Source organism: Terrapene carolina, unplaced genomic scaffold (genome assembly GCF_002925995.2).
Source record: "Terrapene carolina triunguis isolate 2854851 unplaced genomic scaffold, T_m_triunguis-2.0 Scaffold58, whole genome shotgun sequence".
Taxonomy (NCBI): Eukaryota; Metazoa; Chordata; order Testudines; family Emydidae; genus Terrapene; species Terrapene triunguis.
In genome coordinates, this window is record NW_020664409.1 from 89,654,549 (window position 1) to 89,674,605 (window position 20,057).

General features: G+C 43.6%; 1 protein-coding gene across 1 annotated transcript in view; it reads left to right on the top strand.

The window, feature by feature from the left end:
- SLC30A8 (solute carrier family 30 member 8) overlaps positions 1 to 19,315 on the top strand; it is a 32,299-nt gene extending 12,984 nt beyond the window's left edge. The window contains exons 3-8 of the mRNA XM_024203042.2: positions 8,532 to 8,678; positions 9,636 to 9,789; positions 9,984 to 10,173; positions 10,618 to 10,723; positions 18,632 to 18,769; positions 19,170 to 19,315. Of these exons, the coding sequence (XP_024058810.1) occupies positions 8,532 to 8,678; positions 9,636 to 9,789; positions 9,984 to 10,173; positions 10,618 to 10,723; positions 18,632 to 18,769; positions 19,170 to 19,315 (881 nt within the window). The remainder of the gene's footprint in view (positions 1 to 8,531; positions 8,679 to 9,635; positions 9,790 to 9,983; positions 10,174 to 10,617; positions 10,724 to 18,631; positions 18,770 to 19,169) is intronic.
- The last annotated feature ends 742 nt before the right edge of the window (positions 19,316 to 20,057 follow it).

Genomic DNA, 20,057 nt, shown 5'->3' on the forward strand with positions numbered 1-20,057 from the left:
TGGACATTTCAACCTAAGCTGTTCAATTTGGGATGGGGCATGCGTATTGCCTGGTTGCTAGAGCACGGGCCTGGCATGTGGGAGAGCCAGATTACTCCGAATCAGGCAAAGCAGAGAGTTGAACCTGGGTCTCCCACCTCCCACTAGCCCTAACCACCAGGCTATAGAGTGGGAGAGTTGATCTCTCTCCCTCTTCAGTGAAGACATTGTCTAAAATGGTATCTCTCCACCCAACATTTCAGTTTTGACGAAACAGCATTTTTTGGCAAAGTTTCATTTTGTCGAAAATGTTCCAACCAGCTCTAAAATGGATCCAGCTGGCAGTAAATTAGTCCACAGTCTAGGAGGCCTTGTTCCTAGGACCTGTCTCCTGATAATCATCCTAACTTTTCCTTTGCTCTTTCCCATAGCACTTGTAGCCCCTGGAATCACTCTAAACAATGCCTCTCCCTCCTTGATATTTGTACTCCACTGATACTTGTGGGCAGTTACGTTTTCATCCCTCCTTCACCTCCTTCTATTTAGCTGTTTGTTTAGCGAAGTTGTATATATTTATTTCCTTAAATCTTTGCTCAGAAATCTGTCCTTCCAGCCCTTAAATCGTTTTATGATTCTGCTTTGAATTTTCCCCTGTAAAACAAATCCCATATCTTTCTCCATACCATATATATGTACCTCACAGCAGTGGATGCAAATATTTTTTCTAAATCCTGGGAAAGCTTCATCTCCTATGTCAGTGAGAGATTTTGGAGATGTGGTGTTGTGCATGAGAGATGTAGTGTGTGAGGTCAGCACAACGCCATACATGCTACATCAGCCTTGTCTTGTGGTAGCGTGAGGAAGCATGGAGGGAGACCTGTGCATCTGAAAGGGATTTTTCCACACCAGCCCCACATAGTATTGTAGAGGACAGCCAGGGAGGGACTATGGGATCCATGCTTATGTAGACCTAGTACCCCTTAAACCCCATGCAAGTACAGAGCTTGTCTGCTTCTCTAGCCCTCTTGCCTATAGGCTGAAGCCAATGGTTTAGTGGTAAAAAAAAGTATGTAAACTAACCGAAACCACACTCCATATTCCCCAAGTGAGAAATTGGTAACTCTGTTTACCTCTGACTACACTACTAGCTGGAGCTGTGGTCACTGAGAGACTGCACTGCTGTCTTCTACCTTTGTTGTCCATTACAGGGAGAATTTTCCTCCCCAACTTCATCACCTCCCCACACACACACACAATTTCCCTGCATAAATTGCTTGTGGGTCAGGTGAATTTCACTGGGTGAAATTTGGTGCATGCTATTTATCTCCATACAGTAATTTCCAGTGACAGAAGTAATGTTTTATTAACAAATCTATGTAATCAGCAGGCTTAAATTTGGTGAATACAGCATTGCTAGGGGATAATTGGAAGGACAGATGATATGTTAACAAAATGTTTCTTTTTGCTTAATGAATCATTCAGATTTTTGCAGTGACAGCTAAGTAACAGGCTTGAAAACCATTTTGTTTCAGACCATTAAACTCTGACAAACCAGTTATTAACTGCAGTTACAGACAGCAGTCTATGGGGATTATTGCAATTATGAACCATATATTTAATTTTTTTAATCATTAGGCTAGACAGCATGTGCTAGATGATTGACCATTGAGTGACTGACAATTTCTATTGCTTTGTAGTATACAAAGCAATAAACAACTACTGTGAGTAATAATCAGTCACAGAGCCATTTGTTGGGAATATTGCTACAAAGAAATAAACCTTATAGCTATAATACAAGCCTTACTCTTGAAAGTAAAGAACATTTTATCCTCCCATCCCCTTTTAAAGGGCAAAATACTCCTGTAGGCAAAGCTGAGATAAGCAGCTGAAATGAGGATTACTCCTGAGGGAATTCTGCACCACTGCACAATGCAGAGTTTGCACAGAAATTAATGTTCTGTGCAGAATTTTCTTTTCCCCCACAGTAATGGGCTGCAAAGCTGCTGGCCGCCACTAGGGGTTGCTGGACCCAGGGGTATGGGCATCTGGCCCTCTGGCTGGGTTCTGCGGGGGAGGGGACAGAGAAACTGGAACTGGGTTGTCTATTCTGGGAAGCCATGGCTCTGAAAAGGGTTTGGGGATTATAGTGGACAATCAGCTGAACAGGAGCTCCCCATGTGATGCTGTCACCAAAAGATCACTAATGTGATCCTGGGATGCATAAAACAGGGGAATCTTGAGTAGTAATAGAGAGGTTATTTTACCTCGGCATTTGGCACTGGAGTGACTGCTGCTAAAATACTGTGTCCAGTTCTGGTGCCCACAATTCAAGAAGGGTGTTGATAAACTGGAGAGAGTTCAGAGAAGAGCCAGAAGAATGATTAAAGGATTAGAGAACATGCATTATAGTGATAAGCTAAATAGATTGAGTCCCTTGAATCTAACAAAGAGATGGTTAAGGGGTGACTTGATTGCAGTCTATAAATAGTCTATAAGCAATGGGTGTCACGGGGCAGGGGGAGAGGGAAGGGATGTTACAGCCCCACGTCTGAATCCAAGAAACTGCCCTTAGCCTCTGGGCAGTATGGCCTAATGTCTAGAGTCAGTAAGATGGCCCTTCTATGCAGGACTGCATGGCCCAGTAGTCAAAGTCAATATTGTGGCCCTCCTTTGCAAAGCTGCATGGCCCAGTGGCTGGAGTCAATATGGCAGCCCTCCTATGAAGGGCTGTGTGGCCTAGTGGCCAGGGGGAAGTGGGCTGCAGCCAGGGTAGGAGGAGGGCCCTGTCAGCAGTGACTGTATTCACCACTAGGTCAGCGGGGATCCATCCAAAACATGCTGACTTTGCCCCGGTTCTACAACCGGAAAAAGTCTAATTCCCCTGGGCTACTTCCTACCCTGTTTTCCCATGCAGTTGTCCACCAGTCTTCTGGGGTCATCAGCTGGTGAAGCTCCCGATGACTCCATCCACTCTTTGGCTTCCATGGGCAGCCAGGTATCTGCCTGGGTCTCAGTGCACCTGGCCTCCATGGTTTGGGGATCCACCAGCTCCTGACAGCGAGACTGCAATGTGTGTCCTTTCCCCTTAGTGATCAGCCCAGACTGAGCTGGGCTGCTTTTATACTGAGGCTTCAGCTGGAGCATGCCCAGCAGTGGTGACAGGGTGTGGCTTCCTCAGCCCACAATATGGGGTTAACTTGTCCAGTGCAAGACAGGTATACCCTCATGACAATGTAGAACATGTATTTTAAATGGGCTCTTCAATCTAGCAGAGAAAGGTATTAACACAATCCAATGGCTGGAAGTTGTAGCTAAACAAATTTAAAATGGAAATAAGGCATACATTTTTAAGAATGAGAGTAATTAACTATCGGAACAATTTATCAAGGGTCATGATGGATTCTCCATCACTGACAATTTTAAAATCAAGATTGGATGTTTTTCTAAAAGTTATGTTCTATGAATTATTTGGGGGAAGTTCAGTTACCTGTGCTATACAGGAGGTCAGCATGGATGATCACAGTTGTCCCTTCCGGACTTAGAATCTATGAAGGTAAGAGTGCTCAAATGGGGATATTTGCAATTAATGACAAAATGTGGATTTGGAACAATCCCTGAAAGATTTCAATTCCATTTTGGCACCTTGAGGTAGATAGAAGCCTAACTATATCATGTATTTAAAAGGGAAGCCATGCCCACATTGCTGGGACCAGCACAAGGAGATTTCAGAGAGACACCTCTTGGCATGCATCAACTTGGGCAATACGTTTGTTTAATAGTCCTTTGGCATCATCTTTCAGAATTTCAAGCTGAGCAGAGTGGGCGTCTTGTAATTCTGTATGAAAAAACACAACAGAATGGAAATAAAGTATCCAAAATGTAAAAGGATGTTGCAGCATTTTGTGGTCTGTATGCCAGGTTAAGAGAAAAACATCTCATATTTCAGCTTCTTATGGTTGCAACATGTTGCATGTCCCTGTGTTAAATATTTTCTAGGTAGATATCTATCTATAGTGCAGCTTTAGGTGATGTATCACAACTGAAAAGTTGGTGTGTTACATGCTTTTTGCTTCAGCCTTATACATACCTTAAAATGCTGCAGAGTTAAACTGATCAAAAATTTTCATCATAACAGTTTTTGGTCAGAATGCTGTTTAGATTACACCTATTTTTTTTGTGCAGTAATATCCATTTGACAAAATGTTGTTTCGGGGAAAAAATGGAAAAACATTTTGAAAATGTTGAAACATCTCGACATGGAAAAGTTTCATTTTGAAATTTACTTTATGTAAAAATAAATAGTCAGATTCAAAACATTTCATTCTGGTTTTATCAAATCAAAATATTTTGATTGACTGAAATGAATGTGGGGTTTTTTTGCTTTGTTTTTTGTGGAATTTTGTTTTGTGGCAAACTTCAGATTCTGGCTTCTTGTTCCTATTCAGGATGATTTTGTTTTTTAAAAAAAAAAAAAAAAACCCTCTTTTTTGGTGTTTTTGCCAGATGGAAAAATCCATTTGCGGACCAGCTGTCATAGAATATCAGGGTTAGAAGGGACTTCAGGAGGTCATCTAGTCCAATCTCCTGCTCAAAGCAGGACCAATTCCCAACTAAATCATCCTAGCCAGGGCTTTGTCAAGCCTGACCTTAAAAACCTTTAAGGAAGGAGATTCCACCACCTCCCTAGGTAACCCATTCCAGTGCTTCACCACCCTCCTAGTGAAAAAGTTTTTCCTAATATCCAACCTAAACCGCCCCCACTGCAACTTGAGACCATTACTCCTTGTTCTGTCATCTGCTACCACTGAGAACAGTCTAGATCCATCCTCTTTGGAACCCCCTTTCAGGTAGTTGAAAGCAGCTATCAAATCCCCCCTCATTCTTCTCTTCTGCAGACTAAACAATCCCAGTTCCCTCAGCCTCTCCTTATAAGTCATGTGCTCCAGCCCCCTAATCATTTTTGTTGCCCTCCACTGGACTCTTTCCAATTTTTCCACATCATTCTTGTAGTGCAGGGCCCAAAACTGGACACAGTATTCCAGATGAGGCCTCACCAATGTCAAATAGAGGGGAATGACCATGTCCCTCGATCTGCTGGCAATGCCCCTACTTTATACAGCCCAAAATGCCATTAGCCTTCTTGGCCCTGCAGAGCCCTCTCACATTTTGGATAATCTCCGTTCTGTTGTGTTCTTTCATTTCACTGCAATGAATCCCTGGTGCTCCATTTTGGGAAGTAACCCGTAGGCAGCAGTAAATGGCACTTATAAGGAATAGAAGAATGTTCTGTGTCCTATATGTATGACTTACATTATAATTATTTGGGAAGGATCTTGTTGGAGAAAACACTGTTTGCCAGATGAAACGTATCACTTTGTATCAGTCTAACCTAGCCACACCTGCATGGCAACAGAGACTTAAGTCTAGCACCACCTGTGGAGCAAGCTATTTTCTGAACAGTACCTATGTTGTTGAGCCACATAATGCTTGAAAATTTGGCCATGCCTTCAGATCAACAAGATTCACCTGCCATGTGGAGAGGAATTTGAACCGGTATCTGCCACCTTGTGGGTATAAAGAGATCCACAGACAATCAGGAGATATACTTAGGGGTCAGATTTCCTCATAAGGTCTGAAAGTGGTATGTTGCTTTTTGTAACGTTTTCCAGAATTTTTACTGGTATTCATATCAGGGTGTGGTTAAGATCAATAGGTGAGTCGGGCATGGCTGAATTAATCAGTTGATTCAGAAAGGGTAAAAAAAAGTGTGATGTGACTGAAGTAATAGGCACTGAGTCTTAGCAGCACTATGGCCACCCTACTGTGTGTTTTATGCCACACACACAGCTCTATGCTACTAAGACATCAGTTTCAGAGCTGACCTAATGGTGATCCCTGGTTGCCATATTTGCCCCATGTGACCATTGGCAGCTGGTGTAATTTAGAGCAACCTTTAGTTTCTCTGGCATAATTTAGATGAGCCTATTGTCTATAGTGTGACTAGCTTAAAGCATGTCCTACATATAAAAAATGATAGGTTTAATATGGCAAATGTAACGCTCCCTTCCCCTACCCAAAATACTATACTGTATATCACGTAAATAGGGCACAGAACATACTATCTTTCTATTGGATTCTTCCTTAAATCCCATTTACTGTTGTTCACTGTCTTTATGTAAGGGGACTCTTGTCCCCTTACTAAAACTCAGTGGGGGTGTTTTCGTTGGCTAGCTCCCAGTACCAAAAGAAAGGGGAAGGGTCGATGGGAAATCAGGACTCTGAGACTGACAGTCCCCAGGAACAATGGGGAGAGGCCAATGCTCCAGGTCAGCCTGATTGACAGGGTGGGCAGGCTAATCAGGGAATCAGGAGGCCAGGGGGGTCCCGAGCTGGAATTACCTGGGTCAGACAGAGTGGGGCCGAGCTAAGGAGAAAGCAGGGGCCCAAGCTGAGCTGGGGAGCAGAGCTGTGCCAGCCAGAGGGGCCAGAAAAGCAGCCCAGGAAGCAGGTCAGAGCTGGGAGCAGAGTAACAGAAGCAGCCCACAGAGCAGACCTGTCCTGGGAGCAGAGCTGCAGCAATCAGAGCCAGAGGGGCCAGAGAAGCAGCCCAGGGAGCTGAAGGCAGAGCAGCAGCTGGAGCGGAGACAGAGTGGCGCTGGAGCTGGCGCAGTCCGAGCCGAGTGCAGTGAGCAGCTGGGAGAGCGAGGAGGACCCTAGGCAGCGGGCCCAGCACAGGGAGACACCCCCAGCCAAGGGGCCTTCCAGGCCAGACTTGTAGGGGGATCGTAACTCCGACGGGGCGGAGACGACACAGGGAAGAAGGGTCCTGCCACCTAGAGCCTGAGAGCGTGTGGTCACTGCCAGAGCAAGTGTCTGACCCGCAGCATCTCTGCAGCACAGCCAGGGCCTGAGAAGGAGGCCCTGGACTTGTGAGGAACAGACTGAACGTCCCTGACATTCCAGAGACGCTGGTTGTGGTGTCTCTGTGCCACAGAACGGGGTGATGTGTTTTCCTTTAACCTTTCCCATTTTTTCCTTATTTTTTAAAATTGATTGCTGCTTAATAAATTGTATTTGCTTTGAACTGTATTTAACGATCAGTGGGTCAGGGAAGCATCTAGTGCAGAGAGAGCACCCTGGAGTGGGGTCACCCTAGCCCCTGCCCTAAGTGACAACTACAAGGTTGGGGGTCAAGCCCCCTAGGAATCCTGGGCCCAGCCTTGTTGGGGTTATGAGGACTCTGCCACACAGGAGAGTGGAAGGGGAGCCCTTGAGGTCAGACAGGCTTCTGGTAAAGGAAGTGGGAGTGAGGACTCAGATCCTTTCGCTAGCTCACTTCACCGGGGTAGTGCATAAGCCAGGAAAGTTCCCCACAATAGCGGGACCATTTAGGTTGCTCTAAATCAAGGGTGGGCAAACTACAGCCTGTCAGGGCTTTGGATCTGGCCTGCGGGATTGCCACCCGGGAACGGGGAACCGCGGCCAATGGGAGCTTCGGGGGAGGTACCCGCAGGTGAGGGCAGCGCACGGAGCCCTCTGCCCTCTTGTTCCCCAGGGGCTGCAGGGACGTGGTGCCGACTGCTTCCGGGAGTGGTGCGGGGCCAGGGCAGGCAGGGAACCTGCCTCAGCCTCACCGTGCACCGCTGCCACCCCGGAGCCGCCCCAGGTAAGTGGCGCCAGGCCGGAGTCCGCACGCTGAACCCCTCCTGCCCCCTGCCCCCCAACCCCCTGCCCTGAGCCCCCTGCCGCACCCCTCCTGCACCCCAACCCTCTGTCCTAAGCCCCCAACCGCCTGCCCTGAGCCCCCTCCCACACTCCGCACCCCTCCCTGTACCCCTGCCCTAAGCCCCCCCCACACTCCGCACCCCTCCCTGCACACCTGCCCTGAGCCCCACTGCACTCTGCACCCCTCTGCACCCCAACCCCCTGCCCTGAGCGCCTTCCTGCACACCGCACCCCCTCCCACACCCCGCATTCCCTCCTGCACCCCAACCCCCTGCCCCAGCCCTACGTTCATGGTCCTGTATACAATTTCCTCACCCAGATGTGGCCCTCGGGCCAAAAAGTTTGCCCATCCTTGCTCTAAATTATGCCAGAGAACCACCCATCCCGGGGTCAGGAAACAAACAAAGCCATCTTTACCCATTTTTGAGTCATAAGTGTTGCTTAGTTTGATTGGGGTCATATTGTGTTGACAAAAATGTCAGTGATTTGTGAGGGGGCATATTAGGGGCATAATGGGATTGTAATTCAGGATGTTTGAGACTGCAATTGTTCTCCCACTTTAAAATAGCAATTTAACCACATTTCTAATGAGTTACAACATGTTTAAGATTTACCAGCCACTGGATGCTTTAGTAAAACTAAGATGCAACTTTTTTCAGAACTAGGAATATTTGAATGCATGAATGGGATAAAAACTTCTAGTCTGTAAAGAGTTTAAAGTTATGCCATACATTATCATTGTAAATGAAGTTTTCTTTAGTTTTATAACAAATCAAATAAGGTCTTGGATACATGTCCTATTATATGCATGTATTTGTTTTACACAGGTGGACAAATTTCAGGAAGTCTTGCTGTGATAACTGATGCAGCACACATCTTGGTTGACTTGACAAGTTTCCTGATTAGCCTTTGCTCACTGTGGTTATCAACTAAACCTTCCACTAAAAGGTTAACTTTTGGATGGCACAGAGCAGGTACCAAATGTACTGTCATATGACCATGTGAAATAGAAAAGGCAATTCATCATAGCACGTACTCGGGAAAGTATTCTGAGATCAGGCACAGGTCTGTGGGTTTGTGAGGCTAATCTATTAATGTTCTCAAAGCTCCCAGGATACATCAGAAACTGGAAAACAGCAAGTCATGGAACCTCAAAGAAGAAAAGAATATAATACTGAAGAATGTTACAGCCAAAGTTATTAGACCGGTGGTTCTCAACCTATTTACCATTGTTGGTATATGCAGCTCTCTGTGTTATGTGGGCTGCAGGCAGTTCCGGGCACGCTGCAGCCTGGAGCATGCTTATCCTCCTCAGAGGCGACATGTAGCTGTAGCTAGAGGGGGGACACATGCCCCCCCATTTCTCTGGACACCTCTGGCATGGATGCCCAGAAGTAAGGAGCTGGCACTCACAGTCATCCCCATCTCTTCCCCCTGCCCTATCCCATCCCTCTTCCTTCCCCACTGTTTCGCCCTGCCCCGACATGGGCACTCACCATTGTACAGAAACAGGACTTGCATTCATGTACAGTCTACTAAACGTTTGTGCAATTGTGTGCTCCATTTGGATATCTGCAGACATCTTGAGGCTTCAATTCTACAGTGCATTTCAGTTTCACATGGTGTTTTCTGGGGCAATTGGGCACAAATCCCAAGGTGCATGTCACCTTCCTGTTTCGTGAACCAGCAGACACTCTGCCAGCCCATGTGACATGTATGAATCCATCATTCCCAAACCATGCCCATAAGTCTGCAACAAGTGTCAACCCTGGGGAAACCAGATTTATTTGATCCCAACATGATTTGAATATTAGGATCTGCAAACACATAAGAACTGCTTTCTAATGGGGAAAGTGTTAGTGCTAATCCATTAGCCAATTCCTTGCATTTTATTTAAAATGCCCCTAAAATTCAATTGTTTTAACCCCTAGAAATTCTGGGTGCTTTGATGTCGCTGCTAATCATTTGGGTGGTGACTGGCGTGTTGACATATTTGGCGAGCATGAGACTGCTGCAACCAAATTATGAGATTGAAGCTACAGTGATGCTCATTACTTCTGGTTGTGCAGTGATAGCCAATGTCATGTAAGTTGTCTTTTTTGTATATAAAATACTTAATCATTTTGAGATTTCCTGGAGAGGACAATATCTACATATATTTACACATACGCTTGCTATTGCTTACCTTTTGCTTTAAGGAGTGCGATACTGAGGTGTTTGTTGTTGTTCTCTTAGACAGTATGATCTCACTGATATTTGCAGCATTGTATCTCTTTCAGATTAAGTCTGACTCTGCACCAGACTGGGCCTGGACATAGTCACAGAGGACAAGCCAATGAACATATATCAGCTCTTCAACAGAAGCCAGCTTTGGCCAATGCCAGTGTGAGGGCAGCTTTTGTACATGCCATTGGAGATCTATTTCAGAGCATTAGTGTGCTAATTAGTGCACTTATAATATTCTTTAAGGTCAGTTTTACTGGGTTTACTCACCTTCATAGCAATTAATGGTGCAGTTATTTTCATAACACCATCATTAGATGCTATGTACATATTTTCTCTGTCTTAATGATATACAATTGTAATTTAGTCAAGGACAGTTATGTTCATTTCTGGGAATAAAATGGCTGTTGAGAGCACAACAATTTTTTCCTGGGGGTTTAAGCCAGAAGGAATCTTTTGTTATGTGTCTCTCTCTCCTTTATCTTTAGTGGCTTGAAGTCTTAAAGAATAATGCAATCAGAAAATTGTCTGTTAACCTGGCTGTACTGGGACTGTACTGGTCAAGAATATCAGCAATGGTTACTGTGTTAGATAAATGGATTATATTGGTTTTTGATTAGCTCGTTAAAAATGTCAGCCAGAAACGGAAAGTGATGGATTTAATCAAGTGATGTGCTTATATTTTTTTAGCCAGAATACAAAATAGCTGACCCAGTCTGCACATTTGTGTTCTCTATCTTTGTGCTGGCAACAACCATCACCATTTTAAGGGACATTTTACTTGTGTTGATGGAAGGTAAGAACTTCTGTATGTACAGTAGCTATTTCTGGAATCAATATTATTCTGTTCTCTCTGTTTCTCTATAGAATACTTACCAACACTGGCCAGGGGGTTAAAAATGGGTGCCTCAAGTTAGGGGACAAAACACAGATTTAAGAGCCTAAGTACCTGCCCTGATCTTCAGAAGTGTTGGACAGAGAATGTCTCCCATTGATTTCAGCCAGGTGCCTAAATACGAATTTAGGAGACTAACTATAGGCATTTATTATTTAAGAAAATCTTCACCACTCTTCATGAAAGAAATACATTCGTTCTACATGTACATTGTGTAGAAATCTCAAAAATGTTAATTGTTGAAATTGTATGCCTGACTCTTTGAAAATCAATCTCTAAATTATAATCTTGCAGGAAGTTACTACAGTTGTGTGCAGAAATTGGGTATACACATGTTCAAAATAGCCATTTACACATTAACTGGCCATCTGGGTGCTCAAATAGCCAATCAGTACATGCATTCATGGCAACTGTGCACGCAAATTAGAAGTGCAAATGGACATCTGACTTTTTTGAAAAAAATCAGACCCTTAGTGTATTAGATGTTGTACAAGAAAATCTTAATTGAACTCAAAGTATTTTAAAATAAACACTTAGAGCACTTCAAATGGATACTAGATGGTATATTATACTCCAGCAAAGGAAAAAGCATGTCTGTGAAAATACCTAGAAAATAATTTGCCAAATTCTGTTCTTCATGTGACCCTCTTCAATTTCAATTTCTCAGATATTTACATACAATTCTGCAGTGGGAGTTATGTGAACATATTGGAGAACATAATTTGGCCTCTAGCTTTCAAGACTAGAATATTTTGATGCTAGTATAATTCTCTTAGGGTAACATATATAATCAGACGTGGGCTACCATCAGCAGCTGCAGTCAGGAACATAGAAATGCTTGAACACTTCATCTGATCTTGCATAACTCCCTTAGCGTGCTTCTAGTTCTTTTGAGATCCAAAATCCCTTGCACTCTGCCTCCTTAAAGCATACCATCATAGCTGGACCTTCCCCTTTATTAACACAGCAGCATAATACCCACAGCAAGCTAAATAACAAACAGTAGCTTGTCGAAACATAGCAGTGCACTGATGTCATTTTCAGCATTTTCATAATTCTAAGCATATGCTAATCATAATTCTAATTAGAACCATTTTAGATAATATAATGACAGAGTTATGTATATTCCAGATTTCCATTGAATCTTCTCCAAGAATCTGTGTGTTGCTGTTTTGTTAGTGAAACCATGATGAATTCCTACAACTCTGTTTTTCACATGCATGCCATTGCTTCCCATAACCCCTCTGGCATTTGTGAATTCTTTGTTTTGTACATTGTGTATTTCCATTATGAATCATGAGCACAACCAAGCTTGTGCCAAAAATAAATCATAAAAATTGTGCTGCAGGTTTGACATTTTATCAAGCAGCAGAGGTATAAAACACTGCTAAGGTTTTGGTTACATTGATCTGAAAGAGCAAACCCAAGCAGTTTTCAAAGTCAGATTAGAGTTCAAGGTAAAATGGACAGTTCTGAGCACCTTTTCATTAAGGTAATGAGACTGCCTAGATGTGTCAGCTGAGGGCCTGATGTTTGATTTGCCAAGGCTGAAAGTCAAAGTAGCAGTCACAGATACACCTCTACCCCGATATAACGCGACCCGATATAACACGAATTCGGATATAATGCGGTAAAGCAGCGCTACGGGGGGGTAGGGCTGCGCACTCCGGCGGATCAAAGCAAGTTCGATATAACGCGGTTTCAGCTATAATGGGGTAAGCTTTTTTGGCTCCCGAGGACAGCGTTATATGGGGTAAAGGTGTACAAGTTTTTGCTTTCTTGGGGCTAAGCGATATGACGCAGCTATTGCCTCAACTACAGAAGATATAGGCCTTAAAGGGATGAGGAACTGTTGTTATGTAGCTTTTTGGCTTGCTGTGGTTTAACCAACCTGACTCTCTGCATAGTCTATTGCTTCATATGTCTTGGCTCTTCCTTTTTGTATACGTTTTTGTTTCAGTAAAAAAATTTATCAGTATAGTCATACTATAAAACTTTCCCAGAGGTTGCCTCTGTGTTCACCTGTCATGGGGCAGAAATCTAGAGTGAGAGTCACAAAAATGTAAGCATGGCAATTGCAAAGCCTAAATTTTAGGCTCCTAGAAAATCAGTGGGTTTCACAAAGCCTGAGTTCAGTGCCTAGGCTCCCTATATAATGAATGGAAGGAGATAGGTGCCTTAGAATGGAATTCACAGAAGCCACCACGCTAGGCAGCTCCCTGCCTAAACTAGCCAATGGGAGATGCCAAAGCAAGGGTATGTCTTAATCCCCACTCTCTCAGTGAATTTGGTGCCTAAATCCAGGCTGGAGGAAGGCGCCTCCCTCTGGGATACTTAGCTGCAAACCTTCTCGTGGGGTTAGGCACCCATGCCATTTTTTGCAAGGGGAAAGAAAAGGACCTCCCTCACACCGGTTAGCCCAGGGGTTAAGGTGAATAAATAATGAAAGAATCAATGGGCCAGAGACCGTGGACAAGAAACTGACTCTGTAGCCTGGTGGTTTCAGGGTGACCAGATGTCCCGATTTTATAGGGACAGTCCCGATTTTTGGGTCTTTTTCTTATATAGGCTCCTATTACCCCCCCACACTCCTCCCGATTTTTCACATTTGCTGTCTGGTCACCCTAGATGGTTAGGATATTTGCACGGGAGCAGGGCCAGCTCCAGGCACCAGCGCAGCAAGCAGGTGCTTGGGGCGGCCAATGGAAAGGGGCAGCACGTCCGGCTCTTCGGCGGAAATTCGGCGGCGGGTCTCTCAGTCCCTCTGGGAGGGAAGGACCTGCCGCCGAATTGCCGCCGAAGAATGAATCGGCGGCGGTAGAGCTGCCGCCGAAGTGCCGCCGATCACGGCTTTTTTTTTTTTCCCCTGCCGCTTGGGGCGGCAAAAACGCTGGAGCTGGCCCTGCATGGGAGACCCATTATTCAGTCCCCCTGCCCCAGTGCTTCTTAAAATTATCAACCCATAGTGGAACAGCTTCTACAGGAGTGCGTGAGGGAGGCCCACATCAGAATATCCCACAACCCAGCAGTTAGTGCACTCACCTGAGAGATGGCAAAGCCCTGTTCAAATCCCATCTCCCTCTCAGGCAAAGGATCTCCCACATTCCAGGTGAGTACCCCAACCACTGTACTAAAGGTTATATTATGAAGGGGGAGCTCCTCCTCCATTTTGTGTGAGCTCACCTAGAGAGGCGTGATATGGCAGGCGAGCTCTGAGCACACATACGAGATTGGGCCCCACAGGTGAGTTAGGTAGAGGAACACCTATCTTTCTCTGGTTCCTGCAACGCTCTAAGGCTTAGGCGTCCGAACACCTAGAGTGAGGCTGCAGTGCACATGCACATAGGCAGAAACATAGGCGCCTAAGGAAATGATACTGCGAAAACGTAGGTGCCAACTCAGAGTTTAGGTGCCTACAGGCTTCAGCAGCAACTGAGTGGGGCCAGATTTGGGGATTTAGGTGCCTAAATTGTCAAATGTGTCTAGCCAGAATACTGCACCTGGCAGGTCATCTCTCTTACATTAGGTAATGAAAGTGGAGGACGCCTGGTCTGTTGGTTATCAGAAAGGCCTGGGAGTTAGAACTTTGGGTTTCATTTCTGGCTCTGCTGTGCTCGCAGTATGTGACATTAGGCAAGTCTTAACCTCTGTTTAGCCTATTCCATCTCATGTATTTCTGCTAAGAACTTCGGGCTAAATTCTTCGGTGGTTAATTCCACTCAAGTCAGTGGGTTCCACTGGGAATAAATTTGGCCCATTGTTCTTACTCACATCCTGATCAACGCAATACAGATGTGCCAGCCGATGGACTGCTTTTTCCCCAGACCATTTAGACTGATGATACTTTGCTGCGTACTGTTCTGAGTTACTCTTCGACTATATTAGGTGAACCCCTGAGGATAATAGTTCTGCTCAGCCTGGTGGCCTGAAGGGGAGCCAGGAGCCTGGAAGCCCTGGGATTGTCACCCCAGGGTTTCTGGGTTCTTGGCTCCCCATCAGCCTGCCAGGCAGGCTGCCGAGGAACTGGGTTGGCCAGCTGGCAGATAGGGTTCCATCAGACCACTGCCTGCATTCCATTGGACCTTCATTGAAATTGAACAGTCTCTGTGGAACGTTACTATTCCAACAAATCTGCATTCTCCCCACAGGAAACAATTCCTTCAGAGAGTTTGTGATTAGCTCTCATGAAGACCTTTCCTGTCAGCACCATACTGTGCTGAGTCTGTGCTCCCTACAGCGTAGAATTCTTGTGATAAACTGACAGAACAAAACACAAGACACTCAGGTTCTTGTGTAATCACAAATAACTGGCATTAGAGCTATTGTAAGAAAGGCACAACTGAGTTGAATTGGCCATATCATTATTATACATGATGACACAGCTTTTATAAAGGGAATTCTTTGAGGGTGTCAGCAAGCCTGTGGACAAGGGTGGTATAATTGATATAGTGTACTTGACTTTCAGAAAGCCTTTGACAATGTTCCTCACCAAAGATTCTTAAGTAAAGCAGGCAGTCCTGGGAAAAGAGGGAAGGTCCTGTCATGGACCAGTAACTGTTCAAAAGATAGGAAACAGAGTAGGAATAAATTATCAGTTTTCTCAATGGAAAGCAGTAAAAAAATTACTCAAGAGAGTTAAGTCCAAATCCAATAGTGAAGAGTTACAAAAGGATCTCACTGGGTGACTGGGCAACAAAATGACAGATGAAATTCAGTGTTAAGTGCAAAGTAATGCACATTGGAAAAATAATCCCAACTTTACATACAAAATGATGGGCTCTTTTTTGACAATGGAGCCTACAAATTTGCCTGAATTGTGAGCTCAACTGTAAAATGTATGTAAATGTTCCAAAGTGTTAAAATAAACTATAATAACAAATGTTGATGGGGGAAAGGAATGAAAGGGAGACAGATAATTGGATTAGTCTAAACAAAAAGACCAAGTTGTTATTATTCAAGGACTGTGTTGAAATTATGCTTGTTAAAAACAAGAGAGGTGGAGCTGGAAGTTAATGAGCCAAAATTTGGTATATCAGATATTAGGCCTAATTGGTGGACAAAATAATGAGCGAATGGGCTAGTCCACCTCTCACTCCCTTTTTGAGCCCTTATAAGAAAGAGATTTCTGTGTGGAAAGTTGAAAAGAACAACAACAACAACAGAAATCAAACACTCAGAACAGATAGACTACTGGAGTGAGCTTCATCATCATGGCTGCCACCATCACTGTTTCCTGGGATACTGGGCCTTTATCCAGTGAGGTGTCCTGACCAGAATGGAACAGAGACAGATGATATTGCCACCCCTACTGGCTCCAGCTGAATCCCAAACACCACCTGAAATGACAGTTTTTATCATCTTTGATGCCATCTAAGACAGCATTTCTCAAACTGGGGTCTGCAGACCCCTGGGGGTTCATGAGGGTATTCCAGGGGTCCACAGGCCCCACTGATCAACTCCTCCCCCTCCCTCACAGTGCCTCCTGCACACTGCAGAATAGCTGTTCCTTGGCATGCAGGAGGTGCTGGGAGGGAAGGGGAGGAGTGGGCACAGGGCGTGCTCGGGGATGGGGGTGGAAAGAGGCGAGGAAGAGGATGAGCAGGGGTGGGAAGAGGTGGGATCAGGGTGGGGCCTTGGGGAAGGGGTGGAGTGGGGGCATGGCCTGGGGCTGAGCAGGGTGGCTTGGGGGTCCACCAAAATTTTTAAAATCAAAATTGAGGTCCTCGGGTTGCTAAAGTTTGAGAACCGCTGATCTAAGAGACTGTCAAACAAGGGGGCTTTTCCTTCTAGGACTTGATTTTAACAACAAACAGCAGCAGTGACATCTCCAGCCCATCTCAACTAACTTTTTCTCTTTTCCCCAAAAGGACAGTTATTACTGTCTTTGATACCATCCAAGAGACGGTCAAACAACAGCAGTTTTTCTTTTTAAAACTCTCTCCAGCTAAAGGGAAAGAGAACAAGGGAAGTTCTTAAAATGAAAGTCTTATTTAAAGCATCTGAAATGTAAAGTATTAACTCTTTTTTCTTCTTTTCTGTATTTTAATAAAATGGATTTTTAATGGTGTGTTTGCCATGGTGCTAAGCAGGCAGAGGCCTCTGTAAACCAAGTCCCGGACTTTGTTTAACACTGTTTAATGTTGGACAGTGACTGCCTTATGCTAACACCTGGAGCTCATATATTCCATCTAAATTAATGTAACAGTTCTAAATTAGCTGTTACCACTCAAGAAAGGTCTTGGAGTCATCATGGATAGTTCTCTGAAAACATCTGTTCAATGTGCAGTGGCAGTTTTAGCAATATTACAAGCCATTAGTAAAGGGATAGATAATAAAACAGAAAATATCATAATACCATTATATAAATCCATGGTACACCCACACCTTGAATACTGCATGTAGTTCTGGTCACTCCAGCTCAAAAAAGATAAATTAGAATTGGAAAAGATACATAGAAGGGCAACAAAAATTATTAGGGGGATGGAGCAGCTTCCATATGAAGAGAGATTAAAAAGATTGTGACTGTTCCATTTATAAAAGAAACAACTAAGGGGGGTGGGGGATATGATAGAGGTCTATAAAATCATGAATGGTGTGGAGAAAGTGAATAGGAAGTGTTATTTACCCTTCACATAACATAAGAACCAGGAATCACTCAATGAAATTAATAGACAGCAGGTTTAAAACAAATATAAGGAAGTATCTGTTCATACAACATACAATCAACCTGTGGAACTCATTGCTGGAGGATGTTGTGAAGCCCAAAAGTATAACTGGGTTCCAAAAACAATTAGATAAATTCAGTTCGATAAAGTCCATCAATGGCTATTAGCCAAGATGGTCAGAGACGCAACCCCATGTTCTGGGTGTCCCTAAACCTCTGACTGCCAGAAATGAGGACTGGAGGACAGGGGATGGATCACTCGATAATTGAGCTGTTCTGTTCATTCCCTCTGAAGCATCTAGCACTGGCCACTGTCAGACGACAGGATACTGGGCTAGATGAACCATTGGTCTGACATAGTCTTATGACATAATACCTAAAATAATTCTTTGCAGTTTACAGAGCAGGTTAGACACAACAGAGATAGAGGATCAAGTGGAGAATCATATAAACCCTAATTCAGAGCCCTGGAATCAAAAACACTTGGCTCTGGGGAAGTTTGGGTTCTGGTTTGGACTCTGAGGTTCAGACCCACATTTAATTCCAATAGAATTGTCCTCACTCCTGCACTCTGACCCAAAAGCAAGCTTTGACCTTCATGTTAGACAAGAAGAGTGGTCTAGTGAAGAGGGTACTTGGGTGGGATTTAGGAAATTTGGGTTCAAGTCTAATCTCAGATTTCCTGTGTGACCTTGGGCATGTCACTTAATCTGTTCTGTATCTTCTTATGTGTAAAATGGGGATAATACTCCCTACCTCACAGGGTTATTGAAGATAAAAACCCACCAATGCTTGTGAGGTGCTCAGATACTATGGTACAAATACCCCTGAAGATGTCAAAGCAGATTAATGGAATATTAATAAACAGCCTACTCCCGTAAATAAAAGCAGACTTTCATAAGCCTAACTCTAAAATCTATTTGCATTTAATTGCTCCATTGAGTTACACCCTAGTGAATTACTGTGTATCTGGGGCCAGAATTTAACTTCACAGTAAACAGAAAAATAGAGCTGTACACTATGGCACATGTTGTTTTTATAAGAAAACCCAAACCTAATTCAGTAAAGATTCAGGGGTCTCTCTGTGTGTCCTTTAATTGAATATAGTTCTTATTTAATCAAAAGGCATATTTCCTCCTCTACAGGAACACCCAAGGGATTTAATTATGATGCAGTGAGAGAGAGAATTCTAGCAGTCAACAATGTGGAGTCTATCCACAACCTTCATCTCTGGTCTCTAACAATGAATCAAGTTATTCTATCCGCTCACGTTGTTGTCACAGGTCAGTAAATATCTGTAAACAGAAAAATAATAATTCATCTGAAGCCTAGTAAAATCAATTTCTCCTGATTGGGATACAACTGCTTGTCTGTATCTGGTGCTTATTAAAACAAATGGAGTAATTTTTGTTAAAAAACAAATAAAAGCAACAACAACTTCCCCCCAATATTTTTGTAGAACATTGTTGTTAAAAAAATTGGAAATTTTTGATCAGCTACAACAACATAGGGTACAAGCTTGCTGAGCAAGACTGAACAGATAGTTGCAATATAGTTATTAAACTGTAACTTGGAAACAGAAGTAAATCACCCCAAATGTTTGCAAATAGTTTCAGCAGTCACTCATGTTTCTTAGAAGTATTACATTTCTGCAATGTGATAATTTTTGTTCACCATCTACAGAAGACACAGTGGACAATCACCAGATCCTGAAGGAAGTTACTCAAGTTCTCTTTGACACTTACACCTTCCACTCAGTCACCATTCAGATTGAACCAAAAGCAAATCAGAAGCCCGACTGTGTCTTCTGTCAAGATCCAAAGGATTGAAGCAGCCAGTGCATCTTGTTGACATATTATTACACATTTAACAAGTCAAAGGGCACTGTGTGCTGGTTGCACATACTCAGCTAGGCAACAAACCATAATTAATTGAACTGACAAGGTTTGTTACAGAGTGCAGTGTGCACTTTCACCATTGTTCATTGGTGCCATTTACCACGAAGAGATGGAACATTAGGGCCATTTGTCAACTGGATTATATGTGAGTCAATGGTTACATTCAATTACAAGAACATGTATCTAAATTTTTCTCGACGAGACACAACTAGTTGGAGTTAAAGTAATATTTAAGAGTATCTCTTTGTAATCACGGGTAACAAAAATTAATCAGCCTTCAAATTATCCACAGACTAATTACCCCTAAATGACTGGTTGAAATCTGACTAATGTCATAGCAAAACTCAGCACCACTGCTCAGGATAAAGGAGAAACAGCAAGTGAGCATAAAGAATACTGATAAAAGAGAAGATCAGTGCATAATGGATATCCTGCATGTTGCATTCAAAGAAAAGTAACAGATATAGCATATTCTGTAATAGGAACCACAAGATGACTCATTTTGTACATATTTGGTGGATTTTTCTATATGTCAGTTATCCAACAGCAACTAAAGTATTTTTCTGTGGGATTAGGAGAGTATCCTCCATAGCAGTTGTATAGAAATAGTGAGTAATACATCAAGGGGCAGGGTTTGAGCCACCATGCATAACTGATCTGTGGAACTCATTGC